Below are 22,064 nucleotides of genomic sequence, written 5' to 3' on the forward strand. Positions count from 1 at the left end.
CACACACACACACACACACACTCCCATACATTCACACACACACACACACACACACTCCCATACATTCACACACACACACACACACACACTCCCATACATTCACACACACACACACACACACTCCCATACATTCACACACACACACACACACACACTCCCATACATTCACACACACACACACACACACACTCCCATACATTCACACACACACACACACACACACACTCCCATACATTCACACACACACACACACTCCCATACATTCACACACACACACACACACTCCCATACATTCACACACACACACACACACACACACACACTCCCATACATTCACACACACACACACACACACACACACTCCCATACATTCACACACACACACACACACACACACACACTCCATACATTCACACACACACACACACACACTCCCATACATTCACACACACACACACACACACACACACTCCCATACATTCACACACACACACACACACACACACACTCCCATACATTCACACACACACACACACACACACACACACTCCCATACATTCACACACACACACACACACACACACTCCCATACATTCACACACACACACACACACACACACTCCCATACATTCACACACACACACACACACACACTCCCATACATTCACACACACACACACACACACACACTCCCATACATTCACACACACACACACACACACACACACACTCCCATACATTCACACACACACACACACAAACACACCTCCCATACATTCACACACACACAGACACGTACACCAGATGCACAAAACAAAAATGATGGACCTGTTAGGACCTATTTCTCCATCTAGACTGTTCCACATATTCTGTGATATTCTGTTCACCACAATTCCACCCAGAGCCATGTGATCTTCAGTTGTAAAGTAGTTAAATGTTAGGACATTTTGAGGGAAAAACATCAGGAAAATTGCTCCCTGATATCTCTCGTCAATGAACATTCATTGAGGAAATCACTCCGGCTCTGTCATCTGTTTTAAAATAATCCGTTTCCCAGCTCTCTCATGGAGGAATTCACAGCCACAGCATGAGTCAGCTGCCTGCTCCACAGTTCAGCACTCTGTGAGAAAAGTACCATTCCCTGACAACTAACCCCCATCTAATCCACATTTAACCCCCATTTAACCCCAAATAACCCCCATTTAACCCCCATCCAATCTCCATCTAATCCCCATCTAACCTCTGTCTAAACCCCATTTAACCCCCCCTCTAAACCTCATTTAACCTCCATTTTACCCCATTTAACCTCCTCAAAATCCCACTTAACTCTTATCTAAATCCCATCTAAACCTTTGGTCTCTCTCAGCCGCCTCACTCGAAATAATCAGTTCACATAAACACAATCTTGTTCCTTCATTATTGTATGAGCTTTGATCAAATCACCATTTATTCTTCTAGAAAATGGAAAACCTCAGCTGCTTCAGGTAATCTGGGAATTGAAGATGTCTGATTAACCTTGTGAGCCCCAGGTTAACTTTGTGAGTCCCTGGTTAATCTTGTGAGCCTCTAGTTAACTTTGTGAGACTCTGGTTAATCTTCTAAGTCTCTAGTTAACTTTGTGAGTCCCTGGTTAACCTTGTGAGTCTCTGATTAACTTTGTGAGTCCCTGGTTAACCTTGTGAGTCTCTGGTTAACTTTGTGAGTCCCTGGTTAACCTTGTGAGTCTCTGGTTAACTTTGTGAGTCCCTGGTTAACCTTGTGAGTCTCTGGTTAACTTTGTGAGTCCCTGGTTAACCTTGTGAGTGTCTGGTTAACTTTGTGAGTATCTCTCTGCTCTGTGTGTTACAGATACAAATTTCTTTCCTCTTCTAGAAAACTTGAAGCTGCAGAATTCCAGCCGGAAACAGTCAATGTCGCGAAGCCTGAAACATCTCTTTCATTCCTCAAGCAAGTTTGTGAAAACGTTAAAAAGGTTTCTGTCCGAGAATATAATCACTTAATATGAACAGATTCAGGAATGTTAAATAAAAAGGAGACCCATTACCAAACTCAGAATCACACAAATCTGGAAACCAAATACTGAACATCCCAAACATCCACCCCGAGCCCAAAATCCAGTCCCCCCCTCCCAAACCCCCACCCCACATCCCAAACCCCCACCCCACATCCCAAACCCCCATCCCCACATCCCAAACCCCCACCCCCATCCCAAACCCACACCCCACATCCCAAACCCCCATCCCCACATCCCAAACCCCCACCCCCCTCCCAAAACCCCCATCCCCATCCCAAACCCCCATCCCACATCCCAAACCCCCACCCCCATCCCAAACCCCCATCCCCATTCCAAACCCCCATCCACATCCCAAACCCCCACCCCACATCCCAAACCCCCACCCAACATCCCAAACCCCCCACCCCACATCCCAAACCCCAATCCCCATCCCAAACCCCCATCCCCATCACAAACCCCCATCCCCCATCCCAAACCCCCACCCCCCAACCCAAACCCACATCCCCATCCCAAACATCCACCCCCATCCCAAACCCCCATCCCACATCCCAAACCCCCATCCCCCATCCCAAACCCCCATACCCCATCCCAAACCCCCACCCCACATCCCAAACCCCCATCCCCATCCCAAACCCCCACCCCACATCACAAAACCCCCACCCCACATCCCAAACCCCCACCCCCATCCGAAACATCCACCCCCATCCCAAACCCCCACCCCCATCCGAAACATCCACCCCCATCCCAAACCCCCATCCCCATCCCAAACCCCCACCCCACATCACAAAACCCCCACCCCACATCCCAAACCCCCACCCCCATCCGAAACATCCACCCCCATCCCAAACCCCCACCCCCATCCCAAACATCCACCCCCATCCCAAACCCCCACCCCACATCCCAAACCCCCATCCCCCATCCGAAACCCCCACACCCATCCCAAACCCCCATCCCCTTCCCAAACACCCACGCCGTATCCCAAACCCCAACACCCCCATCCCAAACCCCCACCCCACATCCCAAACCCACATCCCACATCCCAAACCCCCACCCCACATCCCAAACCCCCATCCCCACATCCCAAACCCCCATCCCCATCCCAAACCCCCATCCCACATCCCAAACACCCACCCCCATCCCAAACCCACATCCCACAGCCCAAACCCCCACCCCACATCCCAAACCCCCACCCCCATCACAAACCCCCAACCCACATCCCAAACATCCACCCCCAACCCAAACACCCACCCCACATCCCAAACCCCCACCCCACATCCCAAACCCCCATTCCACATCCCAAACCCCCATCCCACATCCCAAACCCCCACTCCCATCCCAAACCACCATCCCACATCCCAAACCCCCATCCCACATCCCAAACCCCCACCCCACATCCCAAACCCCCACCCCCATCCCAAACCCCCACCCCACATCCCAAACCCCCACCCCACATCCCAAACCCCCATCCCACATCCCAAACCCCACCCCACATCCCAAATGCCCACCACACATCCCAAACCCTCATCCCACATCCCAAACCCCCATCCCACATCCCAAACCCCCACCCCCATCCCAAACCCCCATCCCACATCCCAAACCCCCATCCCCATCCCAAACCCACACCCCCATCCCAAACCCCCACCCCACATCCCAAACCCCCACCCCACATCCCAAACCCCCATCCCACATCCCAAACCCCCATCCCACATCCCAAACATCCACCCCCCCTCCCAAACCCCTACCCCCATCCCAAACCCCCATCCCCATCCCAAAACCCCACCCCACATCCCAAACCCCCACCCCACATCCCAAACCCCCATCCCACATCCCAAACCCCCATCCCCATCCGAAACCCCCATCCCCATCCCAAACCCCCAGCCCACATCCCAAACCCCCATCCCTATCCCAAACCCCCACCCCACATCCCAAACCCCCATCCCTATCCCAAACCCCCACCCCCATCCCAAACATCCAACCCCATCCCATACCCCAACCCCACATCCCAAACATCCACCCCCATCCCAAACCCCCATCCCCCATCCCAAACCCCCACCCCACATCCCAAACATCCACCCCCATCACAAACCCCCATCCCCAATCCCAAACCCCCACCCCACATCCCAAACCCCCACCCCCATCCCAAACCCCCACCCCCATCCCAAACCCTCATCCCCATCCCAAACCCCCATCCCCATCCCAAACCCCCATCCCCCATCCCAAACCCCCACCCCACAACCCAAACACCCATCCCCACATCCCAAACCCCCACCCCACATCCCAAACCCCCATCCCCATCCCAAAACCCCACCCCACATCCCAAACCCCCACCCCACATCCCAAACCCCCACCCCACATCCCAAACCCCCATCCCACATCCCAAACCCCCACCCCCATCCCAAACCCCCACCCCACATCCCAAACCCCCATTCCACATCCCAAACCCCCATCCCCATCCCAAACCCCCACCCCACATCCCAAACCCCCATCCCACATCCCAAACCCCCATCCCACATCCCAAACCCCCACCCCACATTCCAAACCGCCATCCCCATCCCAAACCCCCATCCCCATCCCAAACCCCCATCCCACATCCCAAACCCCCATCCCCATCCCAAACCCACACCCCACATCCCAAACCCCCACCCTCATCCCAAACACCCACCCCACATCCCAAACCCCCATCCCACATCCCAAACCCCCACCCCACATCACAAACCCCCACCCCCATCCCAAACCCCCAACCCACATCCCAAACATCCACCCCCATCCGAAATCCCCACCCCACATCCCAAACCCCCATCCCACATCCCAAAACCCCACCCCACATCCCAAACCCCCATCCCACATCCCAAACCCCCATCCCACATCCCAAACATCCACCCCCATCCCAAACCCCCACCCCACATCCCAAACCCCCACCCCACGTCCCAAAACCACACCCCACATCCCAAACCCACACCCCACATCCCAAACCCCCACCCCACATCCCAAACCCCCACCCCATGTCTCAAACCCACAACCCACATCCCAAACCCCCATCCCACATCTCAAACATCCACCCCCATCCCAAACCCCCACCCCACATCCCAAACCCCCATCCCACATCCCAAACCCCCACCCCACATCCCAAACCCCCACCCCCATCCCAAACCCCCACCCCACATCCCAAACATCCACCCCCATCCCAAACCCCCACCCCACATTCCAAACCCACATCCCACATCCCAAACCCCCACCCCACATCCCAAACACCCACCCCCATCCAAAACCCCCACCCCACATCCCAAAACCCCAGCCCACATCCCAAACCCACACCCCACATCCCAAATCCCCATCCCACATCCCAAACCCCCACCCCACATCCCAAACCCCCACCACATCCCAAACCCCCACCCACATCCCAAACCCCAACCCCCATCCCAAACCCCCACCCCATCCCAAACATCCACCCCACATCCCAAACCCCCACCCCACATCCCAAACCCCCATCCCCACATCCCAAACCCCCACCCCACATCCCAAACCCCCATCCCACATCCCAAACCCCCACCCCCATCCCAAACCCCCATCCCACATCCCAAAACCCCATCCCACATCCCAAACCGCCAACCCACATCCCAAACATCCACCCCCAACCCAAACCCCCACCCCACATCCCAAACCCCCACCCCCATCCCAAATCCCACCCCACATCCCAAACCCCCATCCCACATCCCAATCATCCACCCCACATCCCAAACATCCACCCCCCTCCCAAACCCCCATCGCCATCCCAAACCCCCACCCCCATCCCAAACCCACATCCCACATCCCAAACCCCCACCCCACATCCCAAACCCCCACCCCACATCCCAAAATCCCACCCCACATCCCAAACCCCCATCCCCATCCCAAACATCCACCCCACATCCCAAAACCCCACCCCACATCCCAAACCCCCATCCCCATCCCAAACCCCCACCCCACATCCCAAACCCCCATCCCCATCCCAAACCCCCACCCCACATCCCAAACCCCCATCCCACATCCCAAATATCCACCCCCATCCCAAACCCCCATCCCCATCCCAAACCCCCATCCCCATCCCAAACCCCCATCCCACATCCGAAATCCCCACCCACATTCCAAACCCCCACCCCACATCCCAAACCCCCACCTCCATCCCAAACCCACACCCCACATCCCAAACCCCCACCCCACATCCCAAACATCCACCCACATCCCAAACCCAAACCCCACATCCCAAACCCCCATCCCCATCCCAAACCCCCATCCCCATCCCAAACCCCCATCCCCATTCCAAACCCCCACCCCACATCCCAAACCCCCACCCCCATCCCAAACCCCCATCCCCATCCCAAACATCCACCCCACATCCCAAACCCCCATCCCACATCCCAAACCCCCATCCCCATCCCAAACCCCCATCCCCATCCCAAACCCACATCCCACATCCCAAACCCCCACCCCCATCCCAAACCCACATCCCACATCCCAAACCCCCACCCACATCTCAAACCCCCACCCAACATCCCAAACCCACACCCCCCATCCCAAACCCCCACCCCACATCCCAAACCCCCATCCCCATCCCAAACCCCCATCCCCATCCCAAACCCACATCCCACGTGCCAAACCCCCATCCCCGTCCCAAACACCCATCCCACATCCCAAACATCCACCCCCATCCCAAACCCCCACCCCACATCCCAAACCCCCACCCCACATCCCAAACCCACATCCCACATCCCAAACCCCCATCCCACATCCCAAACCCCCACCCCACATCCCAAACCGCCACCCCCATCCCAAACCCCCATCCCACATCCCAAACCCCCATCCCACATCCGAAACCCCCACCCCACATCCCAAACCCCCACCCCACATCCCAAACCCCAACCCACATCCCAAACGCCCACCCCACATCCCAAACACCCATCCCACATCCCAAACCCCCATCCCACATCCCAAACCCCCACCCCCATCCCAAACCCCCATCCCACATCCCAAACCCCCATCCCCATCCCAAACCCACACCCCCATCCCAAGCCCCCACCCCACATCCCAAACCCCCACCCCACATCCCAAACCCCCATCCCACATCCCAAACCCCCATCCCACATCCCAAACCCCCACCCCCCTCCCAAACATCCACCCCCCCTCCCAAACCCCCACCCCCATCCCAAACCCCCATCCCCATCCCAAACCCACATCCCCATCCCCAACATCCACCCCCATCCCAAACCCCCATCCCACATCCCAAACCCCCATCCCCATCCGAAACCCCCATCCCCATTCCAAACCCCCAGCCCACATCCCAAACCGCCATCCCCATCCCAAACCCCCACCCCCATCCCAAACATCCACCCCCATCCCATACCCCCACCCCACATCCCAAACATCCACCCCACATCCCAAACCCCCATCCCCATCCCAAACCCCCACCCCACATCACAAAACCCCCACCCCACATCCCAAACCCCCACCCCCATCCGAAACATCCACCCCCATCCCAAACCCCCACCCCCATCCGAAACATCCACCCCCATCCCAAACCCCCATCCCCATCCCAAAACCCCACCCCACATCACAAAACCCCCACCCCACATCCCAAACCCCCACCCCCATCCGAAACATCCACCCCCATCCCAAACCCCCACCCCCCATCCCAAACATCCACCCCCATCCCAAACCCCCACCCCACATCCCAAACCCCCATCCCCCATCCGAAACCCCCACACCCATCCCAAACCCCCATCCCCTTCCCAAACACCCACCCCACATCCCAAACCCCAACACCCCCATCCCAAACCCCCACCCCACATCCCAAACCCACATCCCACATCCCAAACCCCCACCCCACATCCCAAACCCCCATCCCCACATCCCAAACCCCCATCCCCATCCCAAACCCCCATCCCACATCCCAAACACCCACCCCCATCCCAAACCCACATCCCACATCCCAAACCCCCACCCCACATCCCAAACCCCCACCCCCATCCCAAACCCCCAACCCACATCCCAAACATCCACCCCCAACCCAAACACCCACCCCACATCCCAAACCCCCACCCCACATCCCAAACCCACATTCCACATCCCAAACCCCCATCCCACATCCCAAACCCCCACTCCCCATCCCAAACCACCATCCCACATCCCAAACCCCCATCCCACATCCCAAACCCCACCCCACATCCCAAACCCCCACCCCCATCCCAAACCCCCACCCCACATCCCAAACCCCCACCCCACATCCCAAACCCCCATCCCACATCCCAAACCCCCACCCCACATCCCAAAGCCCACCCCACATCCCAAACCCTCACCCACATCCCAAACCCCCATCCCACATCCCAAACCCCCACCCCCATCCCAAACCCCATCCCACATCCCAAACCCCCATCCCACATCCCAAACCCACACCCCCATCCCAAACCCCCACCCCACATCCCAAACCCCCACCCCACATCCCAAACCCCCACCCCACATCCCAAACCCCCACCCCCATCCCAAACCCCCACCCCCATCCCAAACCCTCATCCCCATCCCAAACCCCCATCCCCATCCCAAACCCCCATCCCACATCCCAAACCCCCATCCCCACATCCCAAACACCCATCCCCACATCCCAAACCCCCACCCCACATCCCAAACCCCCATCCCCATCCCAAAACCCCACCCACATCCCAAACCCCCACCCCACATCCCAAACCCCCACCCCACATCCCAAACCCCCATCCCACATCCCAAACCCACACCCCCATCCCAAACCCCCACCCCACATCCCAAACCCCCATCCCACATCCCAAACCCCCACCCCCATCCCAAACCCCCACCCCACATCCCAAACCCCCATCCCACATCCCAAACCCCCATCCCACATCCCAAACCCCCACCCCACATTCCAAACCGCCATCCCCATCCCAAACCCCCATCCCCATCCCAAACCCCCATCCCACATCCCAAACCCCCATCCCCATCCCAAACCCACACCCCACATCCCAAACCCCACCCTCATCCCAAACACCCACCCCACATCCCAAACCCCCATCCCACATCCAAAACCCCCACCCCACATCACAAACCCCCACCCCCCATCCCAAACCCCCAACCCACATCCCAAACATCCACCCCCATCCGAAATCCCCACCCCACATCCCAAACCCCATCCCACATCCCAAAACCCCACCCCACATCCCAAACCCCCATCCCACATCCCAAACCCCCATCCCACATCCCAAACATCCACCCCCATCCCAAACCCCCACCCCACATCCCAAACCCCCACCCACGTCCCAAACCACACCCCACATCCCAAACCCCCACCCCACATCCCAAACCCCCACCCCACATCCCAAACCCCACCCCATGTCTCAAACCCACAACCCACATCCCAAACCCCCATCCCACATCTCAAACATCCACCCCCATCCCAAACCCCCACCCCAAATCCAAACCCCCATCCCACATCCCAAACCCCCACCCCACATCCCAAACCCCCCACCCCCATCCCAAACCCCCACCCCACATCCCAAACATCCACCCCCATCCCAAACCCCCACCCCACATCCCAAACCCCCACCCCACATCCCAAACCCCCATCCCCACATCCCAAACCCCCACCCCACATCCCAAACCCCCATCCCACATCCCAAACCCCCACCCCCATCCCAAACCCCCATCCCACATCCCAAAACCCCATCCCACATCCCAAACCGCCAACCCACATCCCAAACATCCACCCCCAACCCAAACCCCCACCCCACATCCCAAACCCCCACCCCCCATCCCAAATCCCACCCCACATCCCAAACCCCCATCCCACATCCCAATCATCCACCCCACATCCCAAACATCCACCCCCCTCCCAAACCCCCATCGCCATCCCAAACCCCCACCCCCATCCCAAACCCACATCCCACATCCCAAAACCCCACCCCACATCCCAAACCCCCACCCCACATCCCAAAATCCCACCCCACATCCAAACCCCCACCCCCATCCCAAACATCCACCCCACATCCCAAAACCCCACCCCACATCCCAAACCCCCATCCCCATCCCAAACCCCCACCCCACATCCCAAACCCCCATCCCCATCCCAAACCCCCACCCCACATCCCAAACCCCCATCCCACATCCCAAATATCCACCCCCATCCCAAACCCCCATCCCCATCCCAAACCCCCATCCCCATCCCAAACCCCCATCCCACATCCGAAATCCCCACCCACATTCCAAACCCCCACCCCACATCCCAAACCCCCACCTCCATCCCAAACCCACACCCCACATCCCAAACCCCCACCCCACATCCCAAACATCCACCCACATCCCAAACCCAAACCCCACATCCCAAACCCCCATCCCCATTCCAAACCCCCATCCCCATCCCAAACCCCCATCCCCATTCCAAACCCCCACCCCACATCCCAAACCCCCACCCCCATCCCAAACCCCCATCCCCATCCCAAACATCCACCCCACATCCCAAACCCCCATCCCACATCCCAAACCCCCATCCCCATCCCAAACCCCCATCCCCATCCCAAACCCACATCCCACATCCCAAACCCCCCACCCCCATCCCAAACCCCCACCCCACATCCCAAACCCCCATCCCCATCCCAAACCCCCATCCCCATCCCAAACCCACATCCCACGTGCCAAACCCCCATCCCCATCCCAAACCCCCACCCCACATCCCAAACCCCCACCCCCATCCCAAACCCCCACCCCACATCCCAAACCCCCATCCCCGTCCCAAACCCCCATCCCACATCCCAAACATCCACCCCCATCCCAAACCCCCACCCCACATCCCAAACCCCCACCCCACATCCCAAACCCACATCCCACATCCCAAACCCCCATCCCACATCCCAAACCCCCACCCCACATCCCAAACCCCCACCCCCATCCCAAACCCCCATCCCACATCCCAAACCCCCATCCCACATCCGAAACCCCCACCCCACATCCCAAACCCCCACCCCACATCCCAAACCCCAACCCACATCCCAAACGCCCACCCCACATCCCAAACACCCATCCCACATCCAAACCCCCATCCCACATCCCAAACCCCCCCCCCCCACCCCAAACCCCCATCCCACATCCCAAACCCCCATCCCCATCCCAAACCCACACCCCCATCCCAAACCCCCACCCCACATCCCAAACCCCCACCCCACATCCCAAACCCCCATCCCACATCCCAAACCCCCCATCCCACATCCCAACCCCCACCCCCCTCCCAAACATCCACCCCCCCTCCCAAACCCCCACCCCCATCCCAAACCCCCATCCCCATCCCAAACCCACATCCCCATCCCCAACATGCACCCCCATCCCAAACCCCCATCCCACATCCCAAACCCCCATCCCCATCCGAAAACCCCCATCCCCATTCCAAACCCCCAGCCCACATCCCAAACCCCCATCCCCATCCCAAACCCCCACCCCCATCCCAAACATCCACCCCCATCCCATACCCCCACCCCACATCCCAAACATCCACCCCCATCCCAAACCCCCATCCCCCATTCCAAACCCCCACCCCACATCCCAAACATCCACCCCCATCCCAAACCCCCATCCCCAATCCCAAACCCCCACCCCACATCCCAAACCCCCACCCCCATCCCAAACACCCAACACAATCCCAAACCCTCATCCCCATCCCAAACCCCCATCCCCATCCCAAACCCCCACCACCATCCCAAACCCCCACCCCACATCCCAAACCCCCACCCCATCCCAAACCCCCACCCCACATCCCAAACCCCCACCCCACATCCCAAACCCACACCCCCATCACAAACCCCCACCCCACATCCCAAACCCCCATCCCCATCCCAAACCCCCACCCCACATCCCAAACACACACCCCCATCCCAAAACCCCATCCCCATCTCAAACCCCCATCCCCCATCCCAAACCCCCACCCCACATCCCAAAACCCCATCCCCACATCCCAAACCCCCACCCCACATCCCAAACCCCCACCCACATCCCAAACCCCCATCCCCATCCCAAACCCCCACCCCACATCCCAAACCCCCACCCCACATCCCAAACCCCCATCCCACATCCCAAACCCCCACCCCACATCCCAAACCCACATTCCACATCCCAAACCCCCATCCCCATCCCAAAGCCCCACTCCACATCCCAAACCCCCATCCCACATCCCAAAACCCCATCCCACATCCCAAACCCCCATCCCACATCCCAAACCCCCATCCCCATCCCAAACCCCCATCCCCATCCCAAACCCACACCCCACATCCCAAACCCCCACCCTCATCACAAACCCCCACCCCACATCCCAAACCCCCATCCCACATCCCAAACCCCCACCCCACATCCCAAACCCCCACCCCCATCCCAACCCCCACCCCACATCCCAAACATCCACCCCCATCCCAAACCCCCACCCCACATCCCAAACCCCCATCCCACATCCCAAACCCCCACCCCACATCCCAAACCCCCATCCCACATCCCAAACCCCCATCCCACATCCCAAACATCCACCCCCATCCCAAACCCCCACCCCACATCCCAAACCCCCACCCCACATCCCAAACATCCACCCCACATCCCAAACCCCCATCCCACATCCCAAACCCCCATCCCCATCCCAAACCCCCATCCCCATCCCAAACCCACATCCCACATCTCAAACCCCCCACCCAACATCCCAAACCCACACCCCCACATCCCAAACCCCCACCCCCATCCCAAACCCCCATCCCACATCCCAAACCCCCATCCCACATCCGAAACCCCCACCCCACATCCCAAACCCCCACCCCACATCCCAAACCCCACCCCACATCCCAAACGCCCACCCCACATCCCAAACACCCACCCCCATCCCAAACCCCCATCCCACATCCCAAACCCCCATCCCACATCCCAAACCCCCACCCCCCTCCCAAACATCCACCCCCCCTCCCAAACCCCCACCCCCATCCCAAACCCCCATCCCCATCCCAAACCCACATCCCCATCCCCAAAATCCACCCCCATCCCAAACCCCCATCCCACATCCCAAACCCCCATCCCCATCCGAAACCCCCATCCCCATTCCAAACCCCCAGCCCACATCCCAAACCCCCATCCCCATCCCAAACCACCACCCCCCAACCCAAACATCCACCCCCATCCCATACCCCCACCCCACATCCCAAACATCCACCCCCATCCCAAACCCCCATCCCCCATTCCAAACCCCCACCCCACATCCCAAACATCCACCCCCATCCCAAACCCCCACTCCACATCCCAAACCCCCATCCCACATCCCAAACCCCCATCCCACATCCCAAACCACCATCCCACATCCCAAACCCCCATCCCCATCCCAAACCCCCATCCCCATCCCAAACCCACACCCCACATCCCAAACCCCCACCCTCATCACAAACCCCCACCCCACATCCCAAACCCCCATCCCACATCCCAAACCCCCACCCCACATCCCAAACCCCCACCCCCATCCCAAACCCCCACCCCACATCCCAAACATCCACCCCCATCCCAAACCCCCACCCCACATCCCAAACCCCCATCCCACATCCCAAACCCCCACCCCACATCCCAAACCCCCATCCCACATCCCAAACCCCCATCCCACATCCCAAACATCCACCCCCATCCCAAACCCCCACCCCACATCCCAAACCCCCACCCCACATCCCAAACCCACACCCCACATCACAAACCCCCACCCACATCCCAAACCCCACCCCACATCCCAAACACACACCCCACATCCCAAACCCCCATCCCACATCCCAAACCCCCACCCACATCCCAAACCCCCACCCCACATCCCAAACCCCACCCACATCCCAAACCCCCACCCCACATCCCAAACACACACCCCACATCCCAAACCCCCACCCCACATCCCAAACCCCCATCCCACATCCCAAACCGCCACCCCACATCCCAAACATCCACCCCCATCCCAAACCCCCACCCCACATCCCAAACCCCCACCCCCATCCCAAATCCCACCCCACATCCCAAACCCACATCCCACATCCCAAACATCCACCCCACATCCCAAACATCCACCCCTCTCCCAAACCCCCATCCCCATCCGAAACCCCCACCCCCATCCCAAACCCCCATCCCACATCCCAAACCCACACCCCACATCCCAAACCCCCACCCCACATCCCAAACCCCCACCCCACATCCCAAACCCCCACCCCCATCCCAAACATCCACCCCACATCCCAAACCCCCACCCCACATCCCAAACCCCCATCCCCATCCCAAACCCCCACCCCACATCCCAAACCCCCATCCCCATCCCAAACCCCCACCCCACATCCCAAACCCCCATCCCACATCCCAAACCCCCACCTCCATCCCAAACCCTCACCCACATCCCAAACCCCCACCCCACATCCCAAACCCACACCCCACATCCCAAACCCCCACCCCACATCCCAAACCCACACCCCACATCCCAAATCCCCACCCCACATCCCAAACCCCCACCCCACATCCCAAACCCCCACCACAATCCCAAACCCTCATCCCCATCCCAAACCCCCACCACCATCCCAAACCCCCACCCCACATCCCAAACCCCCACCCCATCCCAAACCCCCACCCCACATCCCAAACCCCCACCCCACATCCCAAACCCACACCCCCATCACAAACCCCCACCCCACATCCCAAACCCCCATCCCCATCCCAAACCCCCACCCCACATCCCAAACACACACCCCCATCCCAAAACCCCATCCCCATCCCAAACCCCCATCCCCCATCCCAAACCCCCACCCCACATCCCAAAACCCCATCCCCACATCCCAAACCCCGACCCCACATCCCAAACCCCCACCCACATCCCAAACCCCCATCCCCATCCCAAACCCCCACCCCACATCCCAAACCCCCACCCCACATCCCAAACCCCCACCCCACATCCCAAACCCCCATCCCACATCCCAAACCCCCACCCCACATCCCAAACCCACATTCCACATCCCAAACCCCCATCCCCATCCCAAACCCCCACTCCACATCCCAAACCCCCATCCCACATCCCAAACCCCCACCCCACATCCCAAACCCCCACCCCCATCCCAAACCCCCACCCCACATCCCAAACATCCACCCCCATCCCAAACCCCCACCCCACATCCCAAACCCCCATCCCACATCCCAAACCCCCACCCCACATCCCAAACCCCCATCCCACATCCCAAACCCCCATCCCACATCCCAAACATCCACCCCCATCCCAAACCCCCACCCCACATCCAAACCCCCACCCCACATCCCAAACCCACACCCCACATCCCAAACCCCCACCCCACATCCCAAACCCCCACCCACATCCCAAACCCCCACCCCACATCCCAAACACACACCCCACATCCCAAACCCCCACCCCACATCCCAAACCCCCATCCCACATCCCAAACCGCCACCCCACATCCCAAACATCCACCCCCATCCCAAACCCCCACCCCACATCCCAAACCCCCACCCCCATCCCAAATCCCACCCCACATCCCAAACCCACATCCCACATCCCAAACATCCACCCCACATCCCAAACATCCACCCCTCTCCCAAACCCCCATCCCCATCCGAAACCCCCACCCCCATCCCAAACCCCCATCCCACATCCCAAACCCACACCCCACATCCCAAACCCCCACCCCACATCCCAAACCCCCACCCCACATCCCAAACCCCCACCCCCATCCCAAACATCCACCCCACATCCCAAACCCCCACCCCACATCCCAAACCCCCATCCCCATCCCAAACCCCCACCCCACATCCCAAACCCCCATCCCCATCCCAAACCCCCACCCCACATCCCAAACCCCCATCCCACATCCCAAACCCCCACCTCCATCCCAAACCCCACCCACATCCCAAACCCCCACCCCACATCCCAAACCCACACCCCACATCCCAAACCCCCACCCCACATCCCAAACCCACACCCCACATCCCAAATCCCCACCTCACATCCCAAACCCCCACCCCACATCCCAAACCCCCACCACATCCCAAACCCCCACCCACATCCCAAACCCCAACCCCCATCCCATGCCCCCACCCCATCCCAATCATCCACCCCACATCCCAAACCCCCATCGCACATCCCAAACCCCCATCCCCACATCCCAAACCCCCACCCCACATCCCAAACCCCCATCCCACATCCCAAACCCCCACCCCCATCCCAAAACCCCACCCCACATTCCAAACCCCCATCCCCATCCCAAACCCCCACCCCACATCCCAAACATCCACCCCCAACCCAAACCCCCACCCCACATCCCAAACCCCCATCCCCATCCCAAACCCCCACCCCACATGCCAAACCCACATCCCACATCCCAAACCGCCACCCCACATCCCAAACATCCACCCCCAACCCAAACCCCCACCCCACATCCCAAACCCCCACCCCCATCCCAAATCCCACCCCACATCCCAAACCCCCATCCCACATCCCAAACATCCACCCCACATCCCAAACCCCCACCCCACATCCCAAACCCCCATCCCCATCCCAAACCCCCACCACACATCCCAAACCCCCATCCCACATCCCAAACATCCACCCCCATCCCAAACCCCCATCCCCATCCCAAACCCCCATCCCCCCTCCCAAACCCCCACCCCACATCCCAAACCCCCACCCCACATCCCAAACCCCCACCTCCATCCCAAACCCACACCCCCCATCCCAAACACCCACCCCACATCCCAAACCCCCATCCCCATCCCAAACCCCCATCCCCATCCCAAACCCCCACCCCACATCCCAAACCCCCACCCCCATCCCAAACCCCCATCCCCATCCCAAACCCCCACCCCACATCCCAAACCCCCATCCCCATCCCAAACCCCCACCACACATCCCAAACCCCCATCCCACATCCCAAACATCCACCCCCATCCCAAACCCCCATCCCCATCCCAAACCCCCATCCCCCCTCCCAAACCCCCACCCCACATCCCAAACCCCCACCCCACATCCCAAACCCCCACATCCATCCCAAACCCACACCCCCACATCCCAAACACCCATCCCCACATCCCAAACCCCCATCCCCATCCCAAACCCCCATCCCCATCCCAAACCCCCACCCCACATCCCAAACCCCCACCCCATCCCAAACCACCATCCCCATCCCAAACATCCACCCCACATCCCAAACCCCCATCCCACATCCCAAACCCCCATCCCCATCCCAAACCCCCATCCCCATCCCAAACCCACATCCCACATCCCAAACCCCCACCCCCATCCCAAACCCACATCCCACATCCCAAACCCCCACCCACATCTCAAACCCCCACCCCACATCCCAAACCCACACCCCCCATCCCAAACCCCCACCCCACATCCCAAACCCCCACCCCACATCCAAACCCCCACCCCACATCCCAAACCCCCATCCCACATCCCAAACCCCCACCCCACATCCCAAACCCACATTCCACATCCCAAAACCCCCATCCCCATCCCAAACCCAACTCCACATCCCAAACCCCCATCCCACATCCCAAACCCCCACCCCACAAACCAAACCCCCACCCCCATCCCAAACCCCCACCCCACATCCCAAACATCCACCCCCATCCCAAACCCCCACCCCACATCCCAAACCCCCATCCCACATCCCAAACCCCCACCCCACATCCCAGCCCCCATCCCACATCCCAAACCCCCATCCCACATCCCAAACATCCACCCCCATCCCAAACCCCCACCCCACATCCCAAACCCCCACCCCACATCCCAAACCCACACCCCACATCCCAAACCCCCACCCCACATCCCAAACCCCCACCCACATCCCAAACCCCCACCCCACATCCCAAACACACACCCCACATCCCAAACCCCCACCCCACATCCCAAACCCCCATCCCACATCCCAAACCGCCACCCCACATCCCAAACATCCACCCCCATCCAAACCCCCACCCCACATCCCAAACCCCCACCCCCATCCCAAATCCCACCCCACATCCCAAACCCACATCCCACATCCCAAACATCCACCCCACATCCCAAACATCCACCCCTCTCCCAAACCCCCATCCCCATCCGAAACCCCCACCCCCATCCCAAACCCCCATCCCACATCCCAAACCCACACCCCACATCCCAAACCCCCACCCCACATCCAAACCCCCACCCCACATCCCAAACCCCCACCCCCATCCCAAACATCCACCCCACATCCCAAACCCCCACCCCACATCCCAAACCCCCATCCCCATCCCAAACCCCCACCCCACATCCCAAACCCCCATCCCCATCCCAAACCCCACCCCACATCCCAAACCCCCATCCCACATCCCAAACCCCCACCTCCATCCCAAACCCCCACCCACATCCCAAACCCCCACCCCACATCCCAAACCCACACCCCACATCCCAAACCCCCACCCCACATCCCAAACCCACACCCCACATCCCAAATCCCCACCCCACATCCCAAACCCCCACCCCACATCCCAAACCCCCACCACATCCCAAACCCCCACCCACATCCCAAACCCCAACCCCCATCCCATGCCCCCACCCCATCCCAATCATCCACCCCACATCCCAAACCCCCATCGCACATCCCAAACCCCCATCCCCACATCCCAAACCCCCACCCCACATCCCAAACCCCCATCCCACATCCCAAACCCCCACCCCCATCCCAAAACCCCACCCCACATTCCAAACCCCCATCCCCATCCCAAACCCCCACCCCACATCCCAAACATCCACCCCCAACCCAAACCCCCACCCCACATCCCAAACCCCCATCCCCATCCCAAACCCCCACCCCACATGCCAAACCCACATCCCACATCCCAAACCGCCACCCCACATCCCAAACATCCACCCCCCAACCCAAACCCCCACCCCACATCCCAAACCCCCACCCCCATCCCAAATCCCACCCCACATCCCAAACCCCCATCCCACATCCCAAACATCCACCCCACATCCCAAACCCCCACCCCACATCCCAAACCCCCATCCCCATCCCAAACCCCCACCACACATCCCAAACCCCCATCCCACATCCCAAACATCCACCCCCATCCCAAACCCCCATCCCCATCCCAAACCCCCATCCCCCCTCCCAAACCCCCCACCCCACATCCCAAACCCCCACCCCACATCCCAAACCCCCACCTCCATCCCAAACCCACACCCCCCATCCCAAACACCCACCCCACATCCCAAACCCCCATCCCCATCCCAAACCCCCATCCCCATCCCAAACCCCCACCCCACATCCCAAACCCCACCCCCATCCCAAACCCCCATCCCCATCCCAAACCCCCACCCCACATCCCAAACCCCCATCCCCATCCCAAACCCCCACCACACATCCCAAACCCCCATCCCACATCCCAAACATCCACCCCCATCCCAAACCCCCATCCCCATCCCAAACCCCCATCCCCCCTCCCAAACCCCCACCCCACATCCCAAACCCCCACCCCACATCCCAAACCCCCACATCCATCCCAAACCCACACCCCCCATCCCAAACACCCACCCCACATCCCAAACCCCCATCCCCATCCCAAACCCCCATCCCCATCCCAAACCCCCACCCCACATCCCAAACCCCCACCCCATCCCAAACCACCATCCCCATCCCAAACATCCACCCCACATCCCAAACCCCCATCCCACATCCCAAACCCCCATCCCCATCCCAAACCCCCATCCCCATCCCAAACCCACATCCCACATCCCAAACCCCCACCCCCCACCCAAACCCACATCCCACATCCCAAACCCCCACCCACATCTCAAACCCCCACCCCACATCCCAAACCCACACCCCCCATCCCAAACCCCCACCCCACATCCCAAACCCCCATCCCCATCCCAAACCCCCATCCCCATCCCAAACATCCACCCCACATCCCAAACCCCCATCCCACATCCCAAACCCCCGTCCCCATCCCAAACCCCCATCCCCATCCCAAACCCACATCCCACATCCCAAACCCCCACCCCCATCCCAAACCCCCACCCCACATCCCAAACCCCCATCCCCATCCCAAACCCCCATCCCCATCCCAAACATCCACCCCACATCCCAAACCCCCATCCCCCATCCCAAACCCCCGTCCCCATCCCAAACCCCCATCCCCATCCCAAACCCACATCCCACATCCCAAACCCCCACCCCCATCCCAAACCCACATCCCACATCCCAAACCCCCACCCATATCCCAAACCCCCATCCCCATCCCAAACATCCACCCCCATCCCAAACACCCACCCCACATCCCAAACACCCACCCCACATCCCAAACACCCACCTCACATCCCAAACCCCCATCCCCATCCCAAACCCCCACCCACATCCCAAACCCACACCCCATCCCAAACCCCCACCCCACATCCCAAACCCCCACCCCACATCCCAAACCCCCACCCACATCCCAAACCCACATCCCACATCGCAAACCCCCACCCCACATCCCAAACATCCACCCCTCTCCCAAACCCCATCGTCATCCCAAACCCCCACCCCCATCCCAAACCCACATCCCACATCCCAAACCCCCAACCCACATCACAAACCCCCACCCCACAGCCCAAACCCCCACCCCACATCCCAAACCCCCACCCGCATCCCAAACATCCACCCCACATCCCAAACCCCCACCCCACATCCCAAACCCCCATCCCCATCCCAAACCCCCACCCCACATCCCAAACCCCCATCCCCATCCCAAACCCCCACCCCACATCCCAAACCCCCATCCCACATCCCAAACATCCACCCCCATCCCAAACCCCCATCCCCATCCCAAACCCCCATCCCCATCCCAAACCCACATCCCACATCCCAAACCCCCATCCCCATCCCAAACCCCCACCCCACATCCCAAACCCCCACCCCCATCACAAACCACCACCCCACATCCCAAACCCCCATCCCCATCCCAAACCCCCACCCACATCCCAAACCCCCATCCCCATCCCAAACATCCACCCCCATCCCAAACACCCACCCCACATCCCAAACACCCACCCCACAACCCAAACACCCACCTCACATCCCAAACCCCCATCCCCATCCCAAACCCCCACCCACATCCCAAACCCACACCCCATCCCAAACCCCCACCCCAAATCCCAAACCCCCACCCCACATCCCAAACCCCCACCCACATCCCAAACCCACATCCCACATCCCAAACCCCCACCCCACATCCGAAACATCCACCCCTCTCCCAAACCCCCATCACCATCCCAAACCCCCACCCCCATCCCAAACCCACATCCCACATCCCAAACCCCCACCCCACATCACAATACCCCCACCCCACATCCCAAACCCCCACCCCACATCCCAAACCCCCACCCCCATCCCAAACATCCACCCCACATCCCAAACCCCCACCCCACATCCCAAACCCCCATCCCCATCCCAAACCCCCACCCCACATCCCAAACCTCCATCCTCATCCCAAACCCCCACCCCACATCCCAAACCCCCATCCCACATCCCAAACATCCACCCCCATCCCAAACCCCCATCCCCATCCCAAACTCCCATCCCCACGCCCAAACCCCCACCCCACATCCCAAACCCCCACCCCACATCCTAAACCCCCACCTCCATCCTAAACCACCACCCAAATCCCAAACCCCCACCCCACATCCCAAACCCCCATCCCCATCCCAAACCCCCACCCCACATCCCAAACCCCCATCCCCATCCCAAACCCCCACCCCACATCCCAAACCCCCATCCCACATCCCAAACATCCACCCCCATCCCAAATCCCCATCCCCATCCCAAACCCCCATCCCCCCTCCCAAACCCCTACCCCACATCGCAAACCCCCACCCCACATCCCAAACCCCCACCTCCATCCCAAACCCACACCCCACATCCCAAACCCCCACCCCACATCCCAAACATCCACCCCCATCCCAAACCCACACCCCACATCCCAAACCCCCATCCCCATCCCAAACCCCCATCCCCATCCC

At 60.2% G+C, this 22,064-nt stretch overlaps 1 protein-coding gene across 1 annotated transcript in view; it reads left to right on the forward strand.

Moving 5' to 3' along the window:
* Positions 1-1,872: 1,872 nt before the first annotated feature.
* The window catches only part of LOC121275214 (ankyrin repeat and fibronectin type-III domain-containing protein 1-like), a gene marked incomplete at both ends in the record, with an annotated part of 56,909 nt that continues 36,717 nt past the window's right edge, over positions 1,873-22,064 (forward strand). Inside the window, one exon of the mRNA XM_041182640.1 lies at positions 1,873-1,972. Coding sequence (XP_041038574.1) covers positions 1,873-1,972 — 100 coding nt within the window. The remainder of the gene's footprint in view (positions 1,973-22,064) is intronic.

The sequence above is a fragment of the Carcharodon carcharias genome, unplaced genomic scaffold (genome assembly GCF_017639515.1).
Source record: "Carcharodon carcharias isolate sCarCar2 unplaced genomic scaffold, sCarCar2.pri scaffold_905_ctg1, whole genome shotgun sequence".
In the NCBI taxonomy this organism is placed as follows: Eukaryota; Metazoa; Chordata; class Chondrichthyes; order Lamniformes; family Lamnidae; genus Carcharodon; species Carcharodon carcharias.